This window comes from Suricata suricatta, chromosome 4 (genome assembly GCF_006229205.1).
Source record: "Suricata suricatta isolate VVHF042 chromosome 4, meerkat_22Aug2017_6uvM2_HiC, whole genome shotgun sequence".
Classification (NCBI taxonomy): Eukaryota; Metazoa; Chordata; class Mammalia; order Carnivora; family Herpestidae; genus Suricata; species Suricata suricatta.
In genome coordinates this window covers 112929585-112947252 of record NC_043703.1, presented here as the reverse complement: position 1 = coordinate 112947252, position 17668 = coordinate 112929585, and the positions used below count along the sequence as shown (strand labels likewise).

At 46.4% G+C, this 17668-nt stretch overlaps 1 protein-coding gene across 1 annotated transcript in view; it reads right to left on the bottom strand.

The window, feature by feature from the left end:
* The window catches only part of ANTXR1 (ANTXR cell adhesion molecule 1), a 214576-nt gene that overhangs the window by 55874 nt on the left and 141034 nt on the right, over window positions 1-17668 (bottom strand). The window contains exons 14-16 of the mRNA XM_029937510.1: window positions 14364-14405; window positions 6308-6403; window positions 5619-5786 (exon numbers count right to left, since the gene is read on the bottom strand). Of these exons, the coding sequence (XP_029793370.1) occupies window positions 5619-5786; window positions 6308-6403; window positions 14364-14405 (306 nt within the window). The remainder of the gene's footprint in view (window positions 1-5618; window positions 5787-6307; window positions 6404-14363; window positions 14406-17668) is intronic.

Sequence of the window (17668 nt, the reverse complement as noted above, 5' to 3'; positions counted from 1 at the left end):
GAGCCTTTGAGTTGACTCCCTATTTATCTCAGCTTTGAGCGTCCATCATTCACAGGCCTCTCCATTGGACCCATTTCAAGACCCTAGTCCCTCCCCAGGAGAAATGCCCAACTGCTTCTGTGAAGCTGGAAACAAAGACTTCACTATCCCTCTGTCAGAATATATTACATAGCATTTAAATATAGCTTTTTTTCCCCATAGGAAACTGATACATTTTTACTATAAAATAAGAAGTTTACCAATTTCAGGCTGTCACACTGTCCCCCAGGCTCAGACTACCTTCCAATCCACAAAGGCAGGCAAACTGGGAGTTCTAGGTCAACTCTGGATTTTGTTTCTTCCTAAACAATAAGGCAGGGCAGGGGATGTTTATGTGGCCGTCATTCAAAGCATCCTGGTGCCTGGGGTTTGTGGCTGAACTTCCTCTTTCTCTCCTTTTTTAAAATTTTGACCAAAAAGCAGCTGTGTCTTCTCTTCTGGTTTGTCTGCCTTAGCTACTTGGAAGTTAGTCAGAGGTCGAGAATTTTGAGGGTAGCTCAACGATCGAGCTGTGAGAGACTAACATTCGAAATTTTACACCTTAAAATCTGTGAGATATTGCGGCCCATGCTTCTCCAATGAAATGAATTAGTGCATAACGTTGGAAACACACACACACATACACATACTTGCACACACTCACACAGGATAATTGTTGTCTTGTTCTTTTTTTAGTTTTGGTCCAAAAAAAGTTTGGACCCATTATAAAAAGTAGCCCGAGAGGGACAAAAAGACGTCTGTTTAACATCAACAGCCCATCTGACAATACTTAAGGCTTTGGTGTATCTTTTACTGGGCTCCATACGGCTTCATCCAGTACGGTTTCATGACTGAATGCTGCTTGATTACAAGGTCAAGGTGCTGTAGGCCAGGGATGAAGGTTGGCCTGACTGAAAATGAACACAACAGAAGACCACCCCCCAACCAGGGCCCCACAGTGAATATGACCTAACCCTGCCCCTTCATGGTCTGGCTCTCTTGCAAAGAACAGCCGGTCTGCCTGGCCATGCAGGGTCTGGCTTTTGTCCTTCAGCTGTCATTTCTGCCATTTTCAGTCATGTGGAGGAGCTACTGGAAAAGGAGAAAATGGTTTCTCTAAAGGCTTGCAAGCCTTCCAGCAAACCTGAAAACAGTCCTGGTTTTAATCTATCTGGAGGCCATATATCTGGGCATTACTTCACTTGTCTGAAATGGTCAGTCCCAATTTAATGAGAAGCATGGGGTACTGTAAATCCAGGGGGGTGAAAACTGAGCAAAGGAAAATTAAGGCCAAATATCGGAAACTTTCCTGGTCATGAGCCTGGAATGAGGAAAGGGTGAAGTGCGGTTGCTGTGGCCAGTGCCCTAAATCAGACCGGGGAATGGGGGAGAGAAGTCCGATGTGGACTTCTTCCCTGGGTGCGTTCCCACTGGGTTCGCTCAGCAGATGCGCTCACCTGCCTCTCTGCTTCTCCTATCGATTTCAAAACATGCATGAAAAAGTGAGTCAGAGGCAATACATTTATAGATGTGTATGATTCTGACCTCTTTTGCTGGGGAACTAAATCTTTTCCCAGTGTCTCTTGAAAGTTTTACACTAGGTAGGAGTGTCCTCCCTATTTATGGGGGGTGGGGGGGAGAGTGGACTGGTCATTCTGCATGAGCTGCCTGCCCCCATCTACTCTCTGCTGTTCTCTGTCCTTGGAGCTCTATGCCCTAGAGGCCTGGTCTCTACAGAAAACACCAGCTGTTTGCCCTTCTGTTTGGCCAATAGGTGGTACCAGGAGAAGATGAGGCCAAGATGAGGGAGAGGGAGAGGGTCTGTTCCCTCCCTGACCCCCTGCCTTCTTTGGTGGCTGCATTCTTACCTATAAGGACAGGGATGTGCAAACATTTTCTGTAAAGGGCTATAGAGTAAATATTTTAGGCTTTGCAGCTTGAGGCAAACTCTAGTGTATTATATAGGAACTTACAAAACCATTAAAAATAATAAAAACTACTCTTTGTTTGTGGGCTGTAGAAACACAGGCCGTAGGGCAGATTTAGATTGCTGATTCCCTTGCTATGGCCACAGCTCCCACTGGGTGGCCTCTTCTGGCCACTGGCTCCAATGACAGCATTTCCCATCCTTGTCCTTCAGGCCCAGCGGGGGTAACAGCTCCCACTGGTTGCCAGTCCCTGAATGCCTGGCCGTCTCTGTGGGTTCTCTTAACCCTGCCCTCCCCAAAAAGTTCAGCCCTCTTGAGTGTGCTTGTTTCCTGCCCAGACTGTGACAAATCGAGCGAGAGGGTTCAGAAAAGGGAAGCAGAGTTTACAGCACCATGTGAGGCTGTTTCCCCAAGGCTCAGTGACGGCCACAGGCACCGTGGCTAAGATGGGGCTCATCATGCAGCACGGAACTTGTTAAACCATATGAATGCCAAAGTTCTGGTAGCAAGTCTGCCCTTCTTCTGGGGAGAGAGCATACAATTTCATTTTTGAATTTCTTTCTGGGCTTCTAGTCTGAGATCTCCTTGTTCTCACCCTTCCCTCAACTACCTGGCCCATACATAAGGTGATCTCTTTTTCTTTCTTCTCCTCAAAGGGATGGCAAGAAGAACGTCACCTTCTTCGGACTGATGGAACCAAGGTGATTCGTGCATATCACAGGAGACAGTCTAACTCTGGGCATGGTTTTGTAATTAATCCTACGTGTTGGCTCTTTGACAAGAGATGCTGGTGTCCCTGTGCTGGGCCAGGTACAGTGCTGTTTACTGCAAGGTTCAAAGATGAGTTAAGCAGGGGGTCGGTCACCTCTGCTGGAGGGAAGATGCCTCCAGGGGGTCACCTCTGCTGGAGGGAAGACTCACACGAGTGGGCTATTGTACAGAAGGAGCTGAGCAGGCGTTGGCTTGAGCTGCTCCCCCAGCAGGAAGGCAGTGACCTTTCCCATGTCAGAGCAAGGCAGTGCTGCTGAGGGGCTGGGCCCATGCACCATCACAGGTCTTTTCCATCTGGCCATCTGGGGCCTCCCTGACACTCAGATTCGCAACCAGTTAACATTGATCTGGCAGTTGCGTCTGTAGTAGAAACAGGCTATGAAATCTAACGTGGGCCTTCTTGCGGAGACTTCTGACCAATCACCGAAGTATGGTCATGATCTCTTGGCCAGGTGCCAAGGTTCCTGCCCTCAGGGAACCTCCTATATGGAAGCCTGGCTGGAACCTTCGAGGACAATTTCTTAACAGGGCTTGTTCAATCTCAGATGGCTGGGCCCCACCCCCAGAGTTGCTGATTCAGTACATCTGGGTTGGCCTGAGAATGTGCATTTCCAACAAGTTCCTGGGGGATGTTGATGCTGGTGGTCCAGGGACCACGCTCTGAGAACCAGCAGTGGGACACGATGATGACAGAGGAGACTCACGAGCAGAGGCTGTGGAGGCGACAGTGCTTGGGGGCCACAGAGGGGTGTGGCTTAGGGAGTTTTGATGTTACAAAGGGAGGCACGGGGAGGGGGGGTAGTTTCACTGGATGAGAAAAAGCCAGCAAGTTGTGACCGCCTGTGTGGCCATGAAATCCTTTTGTGAGACTAAGTCATTAGGTCTGGGAATCTGTATTTTTAAGGCTCTCAGGGTAATTCTTATTCTCAGCCAGGGTTGAGAACTTCTGTATACTTAGTATCTGGCAGTACCCAGAACATACTAGGTACACAACAAATGCTCGTTGATACTAATTCCAAGTGCATGTTGGGAATGTTTTTAGATGTATACATCTAGTTGTTTATATCCCTGTTTACTTCATAAAACTCAGTCCTAAACCACTCGTTGGCAGAGGAATAACATTCTCTCAAGTAGAAATTGGACTCTTCAGACAGAATTAATGTTCTTTCAGAGTCCAAGATTACAGAAATGAAAACCTGGCGATAACCAAGTGTGTCATGTTAGTCACAAGGTACAGATGCCTAAAAACGACATAAGAGAAAATTCCCTTTCTTCTTCATCTCTGAGGTTCTACTTGGCTCCTTCTTGTCTGCACATGCATGCACGCCATTGCATGTTCTGCATTAGAAAATAATTAGAAGCAACCAGCTGTTAGTCAAGCAAGCTACATCTCGCCCACATCTTTCCAGAGTTCAAGCCATTGGCTGGGGTGGGGATAGGGAATGTGGTGGGGGGAGGGGCGCACTTATCTTAAAAAAGAATCTCCTTGCTTTAAACATAGCAAACCAAAATGAAAATACACTGCAATTTGTGTGAGCATGAGCTAGCTTGGCTGAGAAGAGACAACTATCAATGAAATGTCACTCCATTGTTTAAAATGGTTATTTCTTTTGGGGGCGCCTGGTGGCTCAGGAGGTTAAGTGTCTGACTTCAGCTCAGGTCACGATCTCCCGGTTTGTGAGTTTAAGGCCTGCCTTGGGCTCTGTGCTGACAGCTCAGAGCCTGGAGCCTGCTTCAGATTCTGTGTCTCTGCCTCTCCCGTGCTCACACTCTGTCTCTCCCTCTCTCTCTCAAAAATAAATAAACAATAACAAATAAAGAAAATAAAGTGGTTACGTCTTTTGATTTCATAGGAGAAGCGCTGCTCTAAAATTAGCAAATAACTTAGTGAATGATGAATATTATTTTTACTCTTCCTGGAAGAAGGGTAAGGCCGTGTGGGTGCATGTGTATGTGTGATGAGAGCTGGCTCTTACACTAGGTCTTTCCGCCTTGAGGCCTTGGAATTGGCCCAGTTTCTGTTTGCAGCTAGAAATAGAGGAAGAAGAAGAGGAAGAGAAAAGAAGTCTTCAGGAATCCCTAGTTATTAGGCTGAAATTCCCTAATAAAACAAAGAGGTTTAAGCTCTGGAGCTGTAGAGGGGAAGAGAGACAGTGGGGAAAACAAGAGCGGGGGTGGTTTTGCCCACAGCCGGGAAGAGTGAGTCCCAGATCCATGGCCAACACGTGACGCACTGGTGGGAAGCTTGGAGAAGGGGAACAGGCTTGTGTTATGGCAAGAAGAGAGATAAGGCATCAAGGGGAGTGTTGCCATTTTTGTTAGATAGTGGAACTGACTCCCAGTGAAGCTGAGAGATGTTTCAGGGATCGATGTGGTCTTCTGGGGTTACCAGCCCAGTCTTGACTCATAGCCCGTTTGCATTCTGCTAGTTTGCCATGGTGATTTTTAAAAAGTGTTTATATATTTTGAAAGAGAGAGAGAGTGAGCATGAATGAGGGTGTGGCAGAGAGAGAGAGAGAGAGAGAGAGAGAGAGAGAGAGAGAGAGAGAGGGAGAAAATCCCAAGCAGGCTCTGTGCTGTCAGCACAAAGTCCCATACCAGGCTCAATCCCACCAACCTTGAGATCATGATGGAGCCCAATCTGAAGGTCAGACGCTTAGCCAGCTGAGCCACGCAGGTGCCCCGGCCATGGTGATTTTGAAAAGTCTAGTTTCAACTTTGATAAGGTGGAAATAGAGAAAATAAGTACCTGTACTTTTAAGTCCATGATTTTAGAAATGTGTTCCTTTGTGATAATCTGGGATCTGATTTGATATTTTATCATGTCAAAAGAACCTGAGTCTTACTATGTGAGTGTTTTATCAGGAGGGATGACGGGTTTCTGAGTAGAAAGAGACGCACCTTGATCGGCGAGTACCACTTCCGGGGGGAAGAGGGCCGACGCATGTTGTTGTTGAGATTTCGGGGTTCGGGGAACTCATACTCCTGCTCTGGCATCTTGACTCTCGCATTCTTTGCCTTTTCCAGCTTAGCCCCTTCTTCTGTGGAACCCTTTTCTCCCCAACGAACCTAAAATAAATAACATTTAATAAAACAAAATAACCAGATAAAGTGTACTGCCCCTGGAGATGGGCATCATATATACATGTGTGATGTGCAATGTGAGTGCTACCCACTCGTCAATTCCTTCAGGCTTTTAGGGCCAGGGAAGAGGAGGGTGTGGAGAAAGGGAAAGAAGGAGGTTTGAAGGGGCAAGGAGAGCAAGTCACACAGATAGATGTTTAGCGGAAGAACTGTCCAGACTGTGGGGATAGCATGTGCATAGGTCCTGCAGACCCAGGAAAGAACTTTGGAATGTATTCCATGGGAGAAGAAACCACTGAGGTATTCGAGCAGATAAGCAATTTGCTGTAAGTGGTGGGAAAGATATGGGGGTGCACAGTTTAAGAAGTGTACCTGCCATCTCTCCATTTGATGCCTTATAATCCAAAACCCACCAGACCCCAAGTATGAGCTTTCACTAGTTTTATCCATTTTTCATCATGGAGTAGTCGCCACATAGATGTGAGTATATGAAGCTGTGTTCTTACTTCCATCCTTTTAATGCCTCCAACGCCTCGCCCACCATAGTAAGAGGCGTCTACGGTGGGCCACTTTTTCTTGGGCAGACCATCGTCATCTTCTTCCTGTAGAGATATTGTCATACGTGAAGGAAGCAAAGCACCACTGCTGTATGTATGTGTCCATTTCAGCCAAGTGGATGGAAATCGACTGCCTGGGTTAAACCCCAGAGCTTCCTGGGTCTGCTCTGGGGTCAGCCACTTAAGCTATCTGAGTTTATCTTCCTTATCAGTAAATGGGGGAGGGGAGGTGACAGCACTACTTTTTAGGTTGTAGCAAAAGCCTGGACCCAGTTTCCTTCTGCATCTCTACTCTTTCATAGGGTGTTTCACGTAATCCCATCTACATGCTGATGACTTCTGTTTCTATCTTTATCCTCGACTCCTCTGAGCCCAACAGTTGACTTGACATTGACATCTCTTCTCAGGGGACTAATAGCCATCTCAGTAGTACCAGTCAAAGAGGAGTCTCCCAGTCGTCTCCTCATCTTAAACCTGCTCCTCCTGCAGTTGTTCCCGCTGCCTGGAGTCGCCCTTGAATCCTCTCTCCCCAACCTCATCCCAGTTTGGCAGCAAATTCTGTTGACCTTACTTCTAGACACCCCCACATCTGTGACTTCTCCACCTCCACCTCCACCCCACCCCACCCCATCCCCCTGGTCCCAAGCCCCCCTATGCTTTCTACAGGATACTGCAGTAGCCACCTAACTGGCTTCCTTGCTGTGCTCCTCCTCTGCCTACAACCCGTTCTCCACAAAGCAGCAGAGGAAAAGCCAAACCCAGCTCTTTCCTGTGAGCTCTGGCCTTGGCTCACCTCTCCAGCCTTCTTCTTGCCACATTCCACCTCCCTGGACTTGCCCTCTTTCTGTTCCTCAAAGACAGCACATTCCTGTCTCGAGGTCTGTGCACGAGCTGTCCCCGGACCCAGGAATGCTCTCCCCCTGCTCTTCTCATGGTTGGACCCTTCCTATCCCTCCTCGAGACGCCTCCCCTGGACATCTGTCTAGAGCAGCCCCAGTCTCCTCATACAATCAGTCTGTTTCAGTTTCAGCTATGGATCCTTCTGTGGCTTGATATTTATTTACTATTGGTTTCTCCAGGCTGGAGTGTAAGTTCCATGGAAGTCTCTGTTTACTCATCATGTTTACCATTGCATGTTCAGCTTTTCAAATGGCACCTAGTATGTGGGAAGTGCCCAAGAATTATCTGTTGAATTTACAAACAAATTAAATGAAATGATTCAAATAAAGCAGTTAACTCAGTGTCTGCCACTTAGTTCAGTGATAGGAAGTTGGTGCTTACTGTATTTTTTAAGATGAAAGGAGAAAACAAGAGGAACTTAAAACTTGATGGATGGAAAAGAGAAGGGTAGTTAGCACAATTGCTCCTTATCTTGGCACCGTAATTATTTGTGTTAATGGTAAATCTCTACCATCTACAGTCATGGATGGGTGACAGGAGGGTAGCATGATTTCCCTCCTGGGTAAAGAAAGGAAGCTGCAAAAAGGAGTCTGCAAAGCAGAAGAATAAGCCCAAGAGGCTGAAATTGCTCAGAACATGCCTGCTTCCCACAGCCTGTGCTGGTGGTACTGGTGAGTCAAGGACTCGGATTGGAGTCCTAGGTAGGGACAATTCTATCAGTGGGCAGAAAGGGGACCCCACGCAGGAGGCAAGGAACCAAGCAAGGACAAGGGGTCAGCAGTACAGATCCAGAGATGACAAAGCATAACAGTAACACATGGAAATTCTCTAGGGGACTTGCTGTGCTTGGGATGGGCAGGCTTCTATTTTAAAAAAAAATTTAAAAATGTATATATCTTAAAGGACATGATCACAGCAGATCGGAGTAGGAGCAGACCAGAGCAGACCAAGTATCAGTTGCAACATCTTGGCAGCTGATACTTGGGTTTGTCTCTCTGTCTCTTTGAAACAGGTCTGTCCTTCTTTACCATGGGACTGTGGGTCCTGAACACAGAGCGGATCCTGTTGGCCCCTGTATTCTAGGTCTTGTATGGAGCTGGTGCACAGGAGGTGGTCAATAACCAGATGCTGAATTCATGGTAACAGTTGAATTTATGAAGTCTACCATGTATGTCCTAGTCACTCTTCCAAGTGCTTGACATGCACTAACCTTTTAATCTCACAGCAGGCCGCATGGTAGGTGGTTCTATTATGTCTGCCTTAGGGACGAGGAACAGAGAGGTTAAGTGTCTCAGGTCACCCAGTTTGTAGGTGACAGAGCTGCCCTCGAGCCCAGGTAGCCTCACTCCCGTTTGTTTCTCAGTGTTGGCAAAGTTCTGGGCCTGTCATTTGGGTTTTGCTTTTCCAGTCATTTGGTGGCACCAAATAAATGCTACTTTGCTACTTCTTCCCCCTTGCGTTTGCTAATTTTGAAGATTTATGACTGTAGCACATGATAAAATAATAAAATGACACCAAAGAGCCCCAAATAATATGTTCACAGTATTTTACCTTAACAGCATCTCAGAAGGCTTAGGGTGTTAAACCAAGAGCCTTATGTATCTTACATACACCGTTCAAGTATCCCGGGAGGTGGCCTATGTGTCTGTGTGTCATATATGAAATGTGGCTTCACTGCTGGTCTAGTGCAGTTTCTTTCCCAAAGGAGATAAATGAAATTATTTTTCATATAACACCCAGTGCTTCTCCCCACAAGTGCCCCCCACCATGACCATCCTCCCTCCCCCTCCCCCTTCAGTCCATGGTTCGTCTCCAGTATTCAGTAGTCTCCCTTGATATCACCCAAAACTGAACATGGCAGCACCAAGAACGTTAAGAAACTCCAGGAATAAAGCTGACTTATTCAGTAGGGAACTGAAATGGTCTCATGAGTCTCCTAATTTTTTAAAGAACAGGAGTACAAACATTGAAGACCATTTACTGGGGCCTTGTCATTGCACAGGAGAGGACAGTCAGATCCAGAGACATAAAGGGGCCAGTGGAGTTGAAGCTCTGGTCCTGTTCCCTGATGCCTGAATCTCCCTCTATTTGCACACAGAGCTGCCCGTCCTCATGTCCTCCCTCCCGCACGGACTTGCTGCAGGCTCTGGTCTGCACTCTCCTGAGCATGTGCAGCAGGGGCTGGCCTTCCCACACAGGAAATGCCGGGACTTCAGTCTGCTCCACCAAGCCTGCCGTGTAATCCCCTGACCCGAGCTCGTCTGCCAAACTCAAACAACAACAGCAAAGACAACACAAAGGACCAGAATTTGACCAACGGGAGAGTCAGAATTTCCCCGCAGTTGCCATGGCTCTGTTTACACATTCTAGAGACCGGAGGGTTTTGCAATCTTCAGAAGAGAAGGGAATCTTTGATGTGTCTTTTCATTTGGCCCAAAACTGAGGGAGTAAAATCACAGTCCCCAGAAATGCCACTAAGAAAATCGGCAGCACCTGTAGCGAATCTCTACCTTGAATGAAGTACAAAGTCTCTCTCGGGGAGCCCCTCTCGCACAGCCCTTCAAGGACGTTAGCAGGGTGGGGAAGAACTTCCAGCACACAAATCTCTATGATTATTGGAGGACAGATGGGGTAAGCCACATTGCTTTGCATGAGCAAAGTAGTAGGGATGGAGGGATTGTGGGCAGCCAGCAGAAGATGGGCACCAGAGAGTGGAGCTGAGCTGCCAGCAAACTGCCAGGGTCCACCTGAGAAGAGGGCCTCAAGAACCTCCTGGGAGCAGGACTGACACGGAGGGTGAACTGTGTTGCAACTCACCCTTGTACTTTTAAACCTTTTAAGGCCCCTCTGCAGATGGTCTTGTGCCAGTGGTTCTTTGAGGGGAGCGTAGGAACCAGGTTTGCAAGATGGTGTTTAGCAAATGAAGATGAGGTATGGCCTAAGCAAGAAGTCAGTGGTGCCTGGAGAAACTGCAGAGATTAGGGAGGGGCGCTGGTTTCCCATCAGGGGAAGTTATGCATAAACCTTAAAGGATGTGGTGACCCCAGACATGCAGTTGACTGATGTTTGGGTAAAAGTGGCAGAACCATTACTCAGATGGTAGAGGCCCTTCTGACCTGCTCGTCCTCAGGCAGCCCTGCTCCAGGAAGAAATAGCTCTAGAACACTGAGCCTGACACACATTTGGCTAGCCCATAGTTGGATTTGTCCTGTGCTGCTCTCAGGCACTGAATTTTGCCGCCTTGCTAGTCATGCCAGGCTTAGGTACAAGCACATGCTTCAACATTCGTGGCTCCATATGCTCAGAACATCCTTCCTCTGCTTCTTCTACTCATCTTTTAGAAGATCACTGCCATGTAACCTATTCTGTGAAGAACTCCTTGATTCCCCACGGAATTCAATGCACTATCCTGGGTCAAACAAACTTTCAACCCTCAATTTACCGCACTCCGCGTACCACAGGGAATGATCTATGGAAAGGAGAACGGAACTGAAACATAATAGAGCCAAAGGAAGTGGTTTCATTTAACATTTTGTTGACCTGTAACACATCTTAAGCCTTATGACAAGCCATATATAGCCACCGACAAGGGCTCCTTCTTTGTCTATTCTTTCATTTACTTACTCAGGCAACTGGAGTTGAGCCCCCACTGCTTGCCAGCACAGTGTTATATTTTGAGAAAAATAAAGACAACGGAAGGAATACAGCTGTCAACAAGATTGTCCACATTCACAGAGGAACATGTTTGGTGAGGGTGATGACATGAGTAAAGGACCAAGGTCACTGAAACTCCCAGGCCCACGAGGCTCTGAAGGGCAGAACTCGAAGTAGAACTAGCTGTCCTATCTCATCTGAAGTCTTTGGAGATAAGCCAGAGGAGTCATCCTCAATGGCAGTCTTGGAGATGAATTCCTAGGAGTGAATTTGGCAAGTCAGAAAAATCCAACAGCACTTCTCTATGTAAATACAAAAAATCCCAACTGACTTGAGATTTTCCCATTCTGAGTTGCATTTAACATGTCATGACCCCATATCCTATCTCTTCACATACACACAATGACTAAGGGCAGCACCATGATTGTCCTGTGTTCTTCAATGAAGGACACTGTATTTACTTTTTTAGTAGCGATGTGCCTTTTTTGAACTATTGAAATACAGAATATTGAATTCTGGGCCTTTCTAGGACTTCTGCTTGGGGCATACATGTGTGCGCGTGTGTGTGTGTGTATGTGCGCGTGCACGCGTGCACATGTGAGTGTGTATACTTGATGACCACTGGAAAGAAGATGCCTAGCAACAGCCTGGCCCTTCCTCCTTTCTGAGTGGGAATCAACTCTGGCTGTCTGTGTAGACATAACTGTGAAGGAGTTCAAGTTGTCTGATCCTAGACAAGTTGTATAATTTTTCCATAGCTCGGTTTTCCCATCTAAAAAGTTCTTGCCACAGAGAAATTGTTAGGATGAGTGAGCATGATAATGAACCTAGAAATAAGTTCATTATTCAAGGCCAGGTGCTTACTGTTAATTGTATGTCCACCCACTGTCAATGGCTTCAATATGCATTCCTCTTGCTCCCAAACAGAAAAACCTTGCAAGGTGATTTAGAATGGAATCATCAGATGAAGTACTCCATTAATGGATTTCCCCTTAAACTACCAGTATTTTGGAGTAGATAGAGGCTTTGTGAGGAACCCTCACTCTGCTGCCAATTAGAGAAGATTCTCAACCCAGGAAATACGCATCTTAGTTGTTCAAATGGAGCCTTTTTGCTTTTGTTGAGGTCTCAAAATTTTTCTTTGTCCTCTCTTTATATAGAAGTCTCACTGTTGGTTGCATGGAATCTCAAAGTCACGCTTTTTTCATGTTATGCACTTTGATGTTCCCTATTAAAGAGGACCACTGAGAGCCTGTTATAAAGTTGTGTTCATTCTAAGTTTAGCTATTTCAATAGCATATCCCTTAGGATATGAGGCTTACGGAACTGATGAAAGCTTAGATAATTAAAACTGAACTTGTTAACGTATATGGCAGAGTGTTTGGCTTCAGAGAGCTGCTAATTGAGTGTTAGACACTGTGTTAAGCTTTTTGGGGATAAATCCAAGATTAATGAGATATAGGTCCTGACCTTTAAGTAGCTAATGAGCTTAAACTTTGATGCAGAAGAGAAGGTCAATAAAATGCCCTGGGAATGCAGAGAAGGGAGAAATGAGAAATTAGTCCTGATGGAAGGAATTACAGTGCATTTTGTGGAGATAATAGCACATGAGCTGTACCTGAAGGACTGGTAGGATTTGAATGCCGGGAGCTGGAGAGGGTTCTAGAAGTCTAGATTCAGGCTATGATTTTCAGGGCACTGTGTAAGATACTTTGTAGGGTTAAGTTATGTTATCTGTTCCTGTGGGATTTCTTTCTTTCTTTCTTTTTTCTGCTGAAACATATTAGGAAGGAGATCAGGGCTGCTTAATTCACAAGGCCAAGGAATTGTCAGGGCCACACATATGCTAGATGATCGGCACAGCCTGCAGCTTGCTCCAGCCAGCCTGGAAGTTCCTTGGTGTCTAACACAACCCTTTAGATCCTGGGGTTGTCCTTCTGTTTCAGAAACCAGGTCTGCCTTCTTCAGGTAAAAGTATGACTTCTCTAGAAATATTAGATGAAACTAGGTGGCTTTGGTAAAGCACACCCCACAGTCTTGTACCTAAGTCCACGGGTGCATTTTGACCACAGTGGCTGCTTCCAAAGGCAAATGCAGAGTCAGCACCAGAATAAAGGGCAAAAACTCCTTTAACTGAATATGATTAGGGGAGGGAACATTCTTCACCTCAGGGCAAACAGAGCAACTTCTTCAAGCAAAAGCTTCTTGCCCTATTTTCCTTTGGGAATATAAGAGACAGCTGCACATAACGGAAACACAGCCAAATTGGAACCCGTAGAACGAGCCACGGTGCTTTCTCTTGAAGGATTAAGAAAAGGCTTTTGTGGATGTAAAGAGGTTTTATCCTCTCTCTTTGCACAGCAATGTAATTTCCTCCCTTGATTTCTGGGCAGAAAGTTAGCATTCCAACAATATGTGCTTTAATTGATTGCAGCTATTAAATCCCTTGGCTTACATGCATATGGCTCAGGATATAACAGACTCATGGAAGGTTAAATTCAATCATTATTCTTTCTGTATGCAGGAAACTTGACTAAGGCATTGGTTAGAGGAATGGTGAGGGGGCAGTGCTCAGTTTGCATACAATAGACCTTAGGAATTGAGGACCATGAACTTGAATCATCACCTTTGTATCTTTTGATCCCACTCAGTTTTCAGACCTGTACCTTGGCTTCTAAATTGGTGAGTGATGCATTGAAGGAGGCCTGTTGCTCTGAGAGTGATCAGAGGATCAGGAAGGCCACTGGCCAGGCGCTCCTGCCCGGGGATTCTCCGTCTCACCATTAGCCTTTAATGCCTCCACCATATTCTACCCCAGGCCATGCTTGCACCAGAACTGCTCATTGGACAATTTATGGTGGAGTCTAAGATGTTTTTCCTCCCTACAAATGATGAAGATTTGAGAGCAAGGCCAGGATATTAACATATCTGCTTTCACCACCCTTCCCCATATATTTTTATTACTGCCTGGCAAATCTTTAGGCATTGTGTTAAAGTAAAGAAAAATGGAATACTTCAGCATCAGGCTATTCCTAGAATCACTAACTGTTTGGAGAATGTATCAAACTTGTCCTAACCTACATACATGAAGCATAGTCTCTGCAGGGAAAAGAGAAACTTAAAAGGTCTGTTTTAAGGGGAAATTTGTATTGATAAAAATATTTATATTTGCATCTCAGATTTCATCTTTGCAGGTAGAAAACCCTCCTACACTAATCTGTCCGTGGCTGCAGTTTAGTTCAGTTTCTGTTCAACCTTGGTCGGTTCAGTTTGTTCAACCTTGGTTCGGAAAGGACCAAAGACTTCCCTCCTTGCTACCTCCGATGCAGTGGGAGCCTGGGCCTGACTTAGCTCTGCGCTGCAGGGGCCTGAGTCCTGGCCTGGCTCCGCCAGCTCTCTGCTCCACTTTACCACCCAGTCCATCCGGCTGCACCCTGCTCTGATCACTTACCTCACTCTCCTCAGCAGGGGGTGGAGGGACCTCCTTGATAATCTGAAAAGGGGGAGAAGAAAGAGAGAGAACAAGTCAGTGGAAATCTTTGGCCACCTGCTCTTCAAGAGGCCTGTCCTCAAGAAATGCATTGGTAGTATGTCCATAATTACCACCCCATTGAACCCAAGCAAGAAAGGCTTAATCAATGCCATGACGTGTCTTTCTGGCCAGAATAGCTCAATTAGTTAAAGCTTGATCCAGACTGAGGGTTCCATTTTCAATTCTGTCTGTTTTATATAGAGAAACAATGTTCCAGAAGTAAGTTTCATCTCTTATCCCATCTTTGCTATCTTGCAAATTTATTTTATTTATTTTTTATTCACTCATTTACTCATCCAGTCATTCATACATCAAATCACCTCTCTACCCATCCAAACCTCTACACATTTTACAAAGGGCTACACCCAATAGAAGTGACGATGGTGCTGCAGCAATGAGTCAGGTATGGACCACACTCAAGCTACTGGCAGTCTTGTTAACTGTCATGGGCCGAAAATGGTACCTAGCCCAGGAGGGTGAGTGTGATGGTCAGACCTATTCCCGACAGAGGGTAACAAAGGAGAGATGGCCAGAGATTTCTTTTGGGGCCCTGACATTTGAGGGGTACAAAGATTTACATTACAATGTTATAAGATTGTATTCCACAACTTCCCCATCATCAGGGCGGAAGAGAGATATGTGGACAGTCTGGGTAGAGAGAGCATTCTGGAACCCCTTCTAACCAATGAGAGGATGACTGACACGTGGGAGGAGGACAGTTGGGTGACAGTGAGCAGCTTCTCCTCCTGCTGGTCCCCAGTTTGTACAGCCTGTGCATAAAAGAAAAGTCCTTGCACTTAATTATATTTAGAGTCTTTTACAAAGCAGCTTGGCCATGTCCCCTGGGGCTCCCTCCTTTCACCCCAAGCTTATTAGAATTTTGAGTCCCCTACATACAGTCTTTTCCTTAGACAATTCTGGTAAACATAGACTTATTGTATATCTCTTGATATCCTAGTGTCAGGGCTGGCCTGGACCACTTTGTGCATGGATACTGGTTGCTGACTTGGCTGCCTACTAGGCATCAAGGCCTTCCTCACTTTTCTCTCCTGAGCACATGTCTCCTTTAATTGGATGGTTATTTGGGGACCTCATGTGGGCTCTGGTCCCCACTGCTCTCACCCATGCTACCATTATCTGTTATGTCATCTCTGCATGTTGAGACAGGCTACTGACTTGAGGTTGTATTAACACCAGCCAGGGAATGAAGACTCCAGCCATCTAAAAGAATGGTATTCATTAATTAAGAGGCAGAGATTAAGGGCTTTGGGGGTTTCAAGCTGCCATTTCATCTTCCCCCACTTCCTGGCCACTGTGGGAGGCTGCTGAAGGTCTTTGGAAAGCACGAAGCCATGATTTTGCTCACCCACTCGACACTGACTCTGAATTCCTTAAGGAAATCTCTGGGGAGGGCCAATACTGACTTCCCCTTGTCCAGAGGCAGTGATGATTTAAAAACCGGAAATGCCCGGAAATTGGAGGGAGGAGTGAGGAGCTGGGGATAGCAATCTGGAATGCATCTTTTTTCTTAGGGTAGGGTTGGGAGGAGAGGGAGAGGGAGGGCAGGGTATTTGGGAAACACAGGCAGATGTTGACAAGAATGCTGTGGGCAGTGTGCATGGCAAGTGTGCTGGGCAAACAGAGGCTCCACGCCCAATAGCCAGGCTTCTGTCTTCACAGTGCTCCCAGCTTCCTCCCTCACTGTATGGAATGCAGCATAGTTGTCCAATGTGAACCCCAGACCTGCCCTTTTCTGATTGTGAAGGTCTGACAAGTTCTTGAACCTCCCTGAGCCCTACTGCCCTCATCTGTTAAATGGGAGTAATGTAACCGTGTAGCATCACGATGAACAATAATGTTTGTAAAACACCTGTACAGGGTGGGCGTTCAATAAATAGTGCGTGCACTATTATTCTCCTTTTCATTTCTTTCCTTTCTCCTTTCTCTGTCTCTTTCCTTTCTTACCCCTTTAAGCAATGTTTCACTTGACTCCATGCATATACTAAATGACTATGTATGGTGGTTTCCAGATGGAGCAGCCCTGAGGCCAGAGCTTCATAAAATGAGTGAGACAGGAGGCTGATGTCAGACAGTGATCAGGGAGCTTGACAGTGACCAGGGACTTCAGGGTGGTGAGCAGCAGTATGCTTCACCACATACATGTAGGCACATGACATCAGTCAGGATGTGCATCACCAAGTGGCATATCCCTCGGACCAACCCAACTGCGGTTGCCATTCAATGTCACTTACTGAGTATTTCTTGAATCCTACATCTAGCAAAGTCCAAAGGGGGACCCACAAGACAATGCCAAAATACAAAATTTATTAGGTATTAATCTGTAATCCAGATTCCATGCTGATGCACTGTAAATGGGCACCTGAGCTTCTGGAAAAATGCCACCATGTTCAGGTAAACAGGATTAGGCACCTCCAATCTGGTCTCACTGGTTGGGTGTTTGGCTGTATTGAGCAGGAATGAGGAAGACGTCTTCCCAGTGCTTCAGGCTCCACCACCACCCACCCTCCTCCCCTGGGACAGGGAGCAGCTCCCATAGGACAGCAGGAGAATGTTTCAAAGCTTGATCCAGACAGGCAAAGTTGAAGTCATGACATGATTATTCCAAGCTGTGACGCTAGAAGGGCTGTCTGTGAGTGAACCAAAGCCTTGTGCCAAGACCGGCACAAAGGCCACCCAAAGGAGTGCTCTGTGTGTTGGCCCTCTCCACCTCACCCCTGTGGAGGACCAGAGCCTATGCCTAGAAGAGCAGTTGGGCAACACACTGTGTCACTCTTGAGGCTGTGGTACCGCCACAGCCTTGCTGCACAGTGGCCCAGGGCCCACCGGATAATACTCAAACCGTACCACCTCCACAGGCTTGCGTGACGTAGCTCCCACCTCGCCACTTCATCCCGCTTCACTCTCCCCTTCACTTTCTGAACTTCAGCGTCTTGGTCACCTTCCTGCTCCTTCCATGCACCCCGTTGCTTCTCACTTGCAGCTTCAATGCTTGCTATCCCTCAAGCTCTCCTCTACAGGACACAGAGCCCAGTGTCTTTTGTAGTACTTTTAATTATACTTAACAGATTAATTCAACAATTCTTTGTTTCCAACTAGTGTGACTACAAAGTGTTTATTTATAACTAGGATGCAAGTTAGAACCAGTGCTAAGCACTGCCAAGAGTAGGCTTGATTTGCCCACTTCCCTTCTTAGAAGGTTCTGG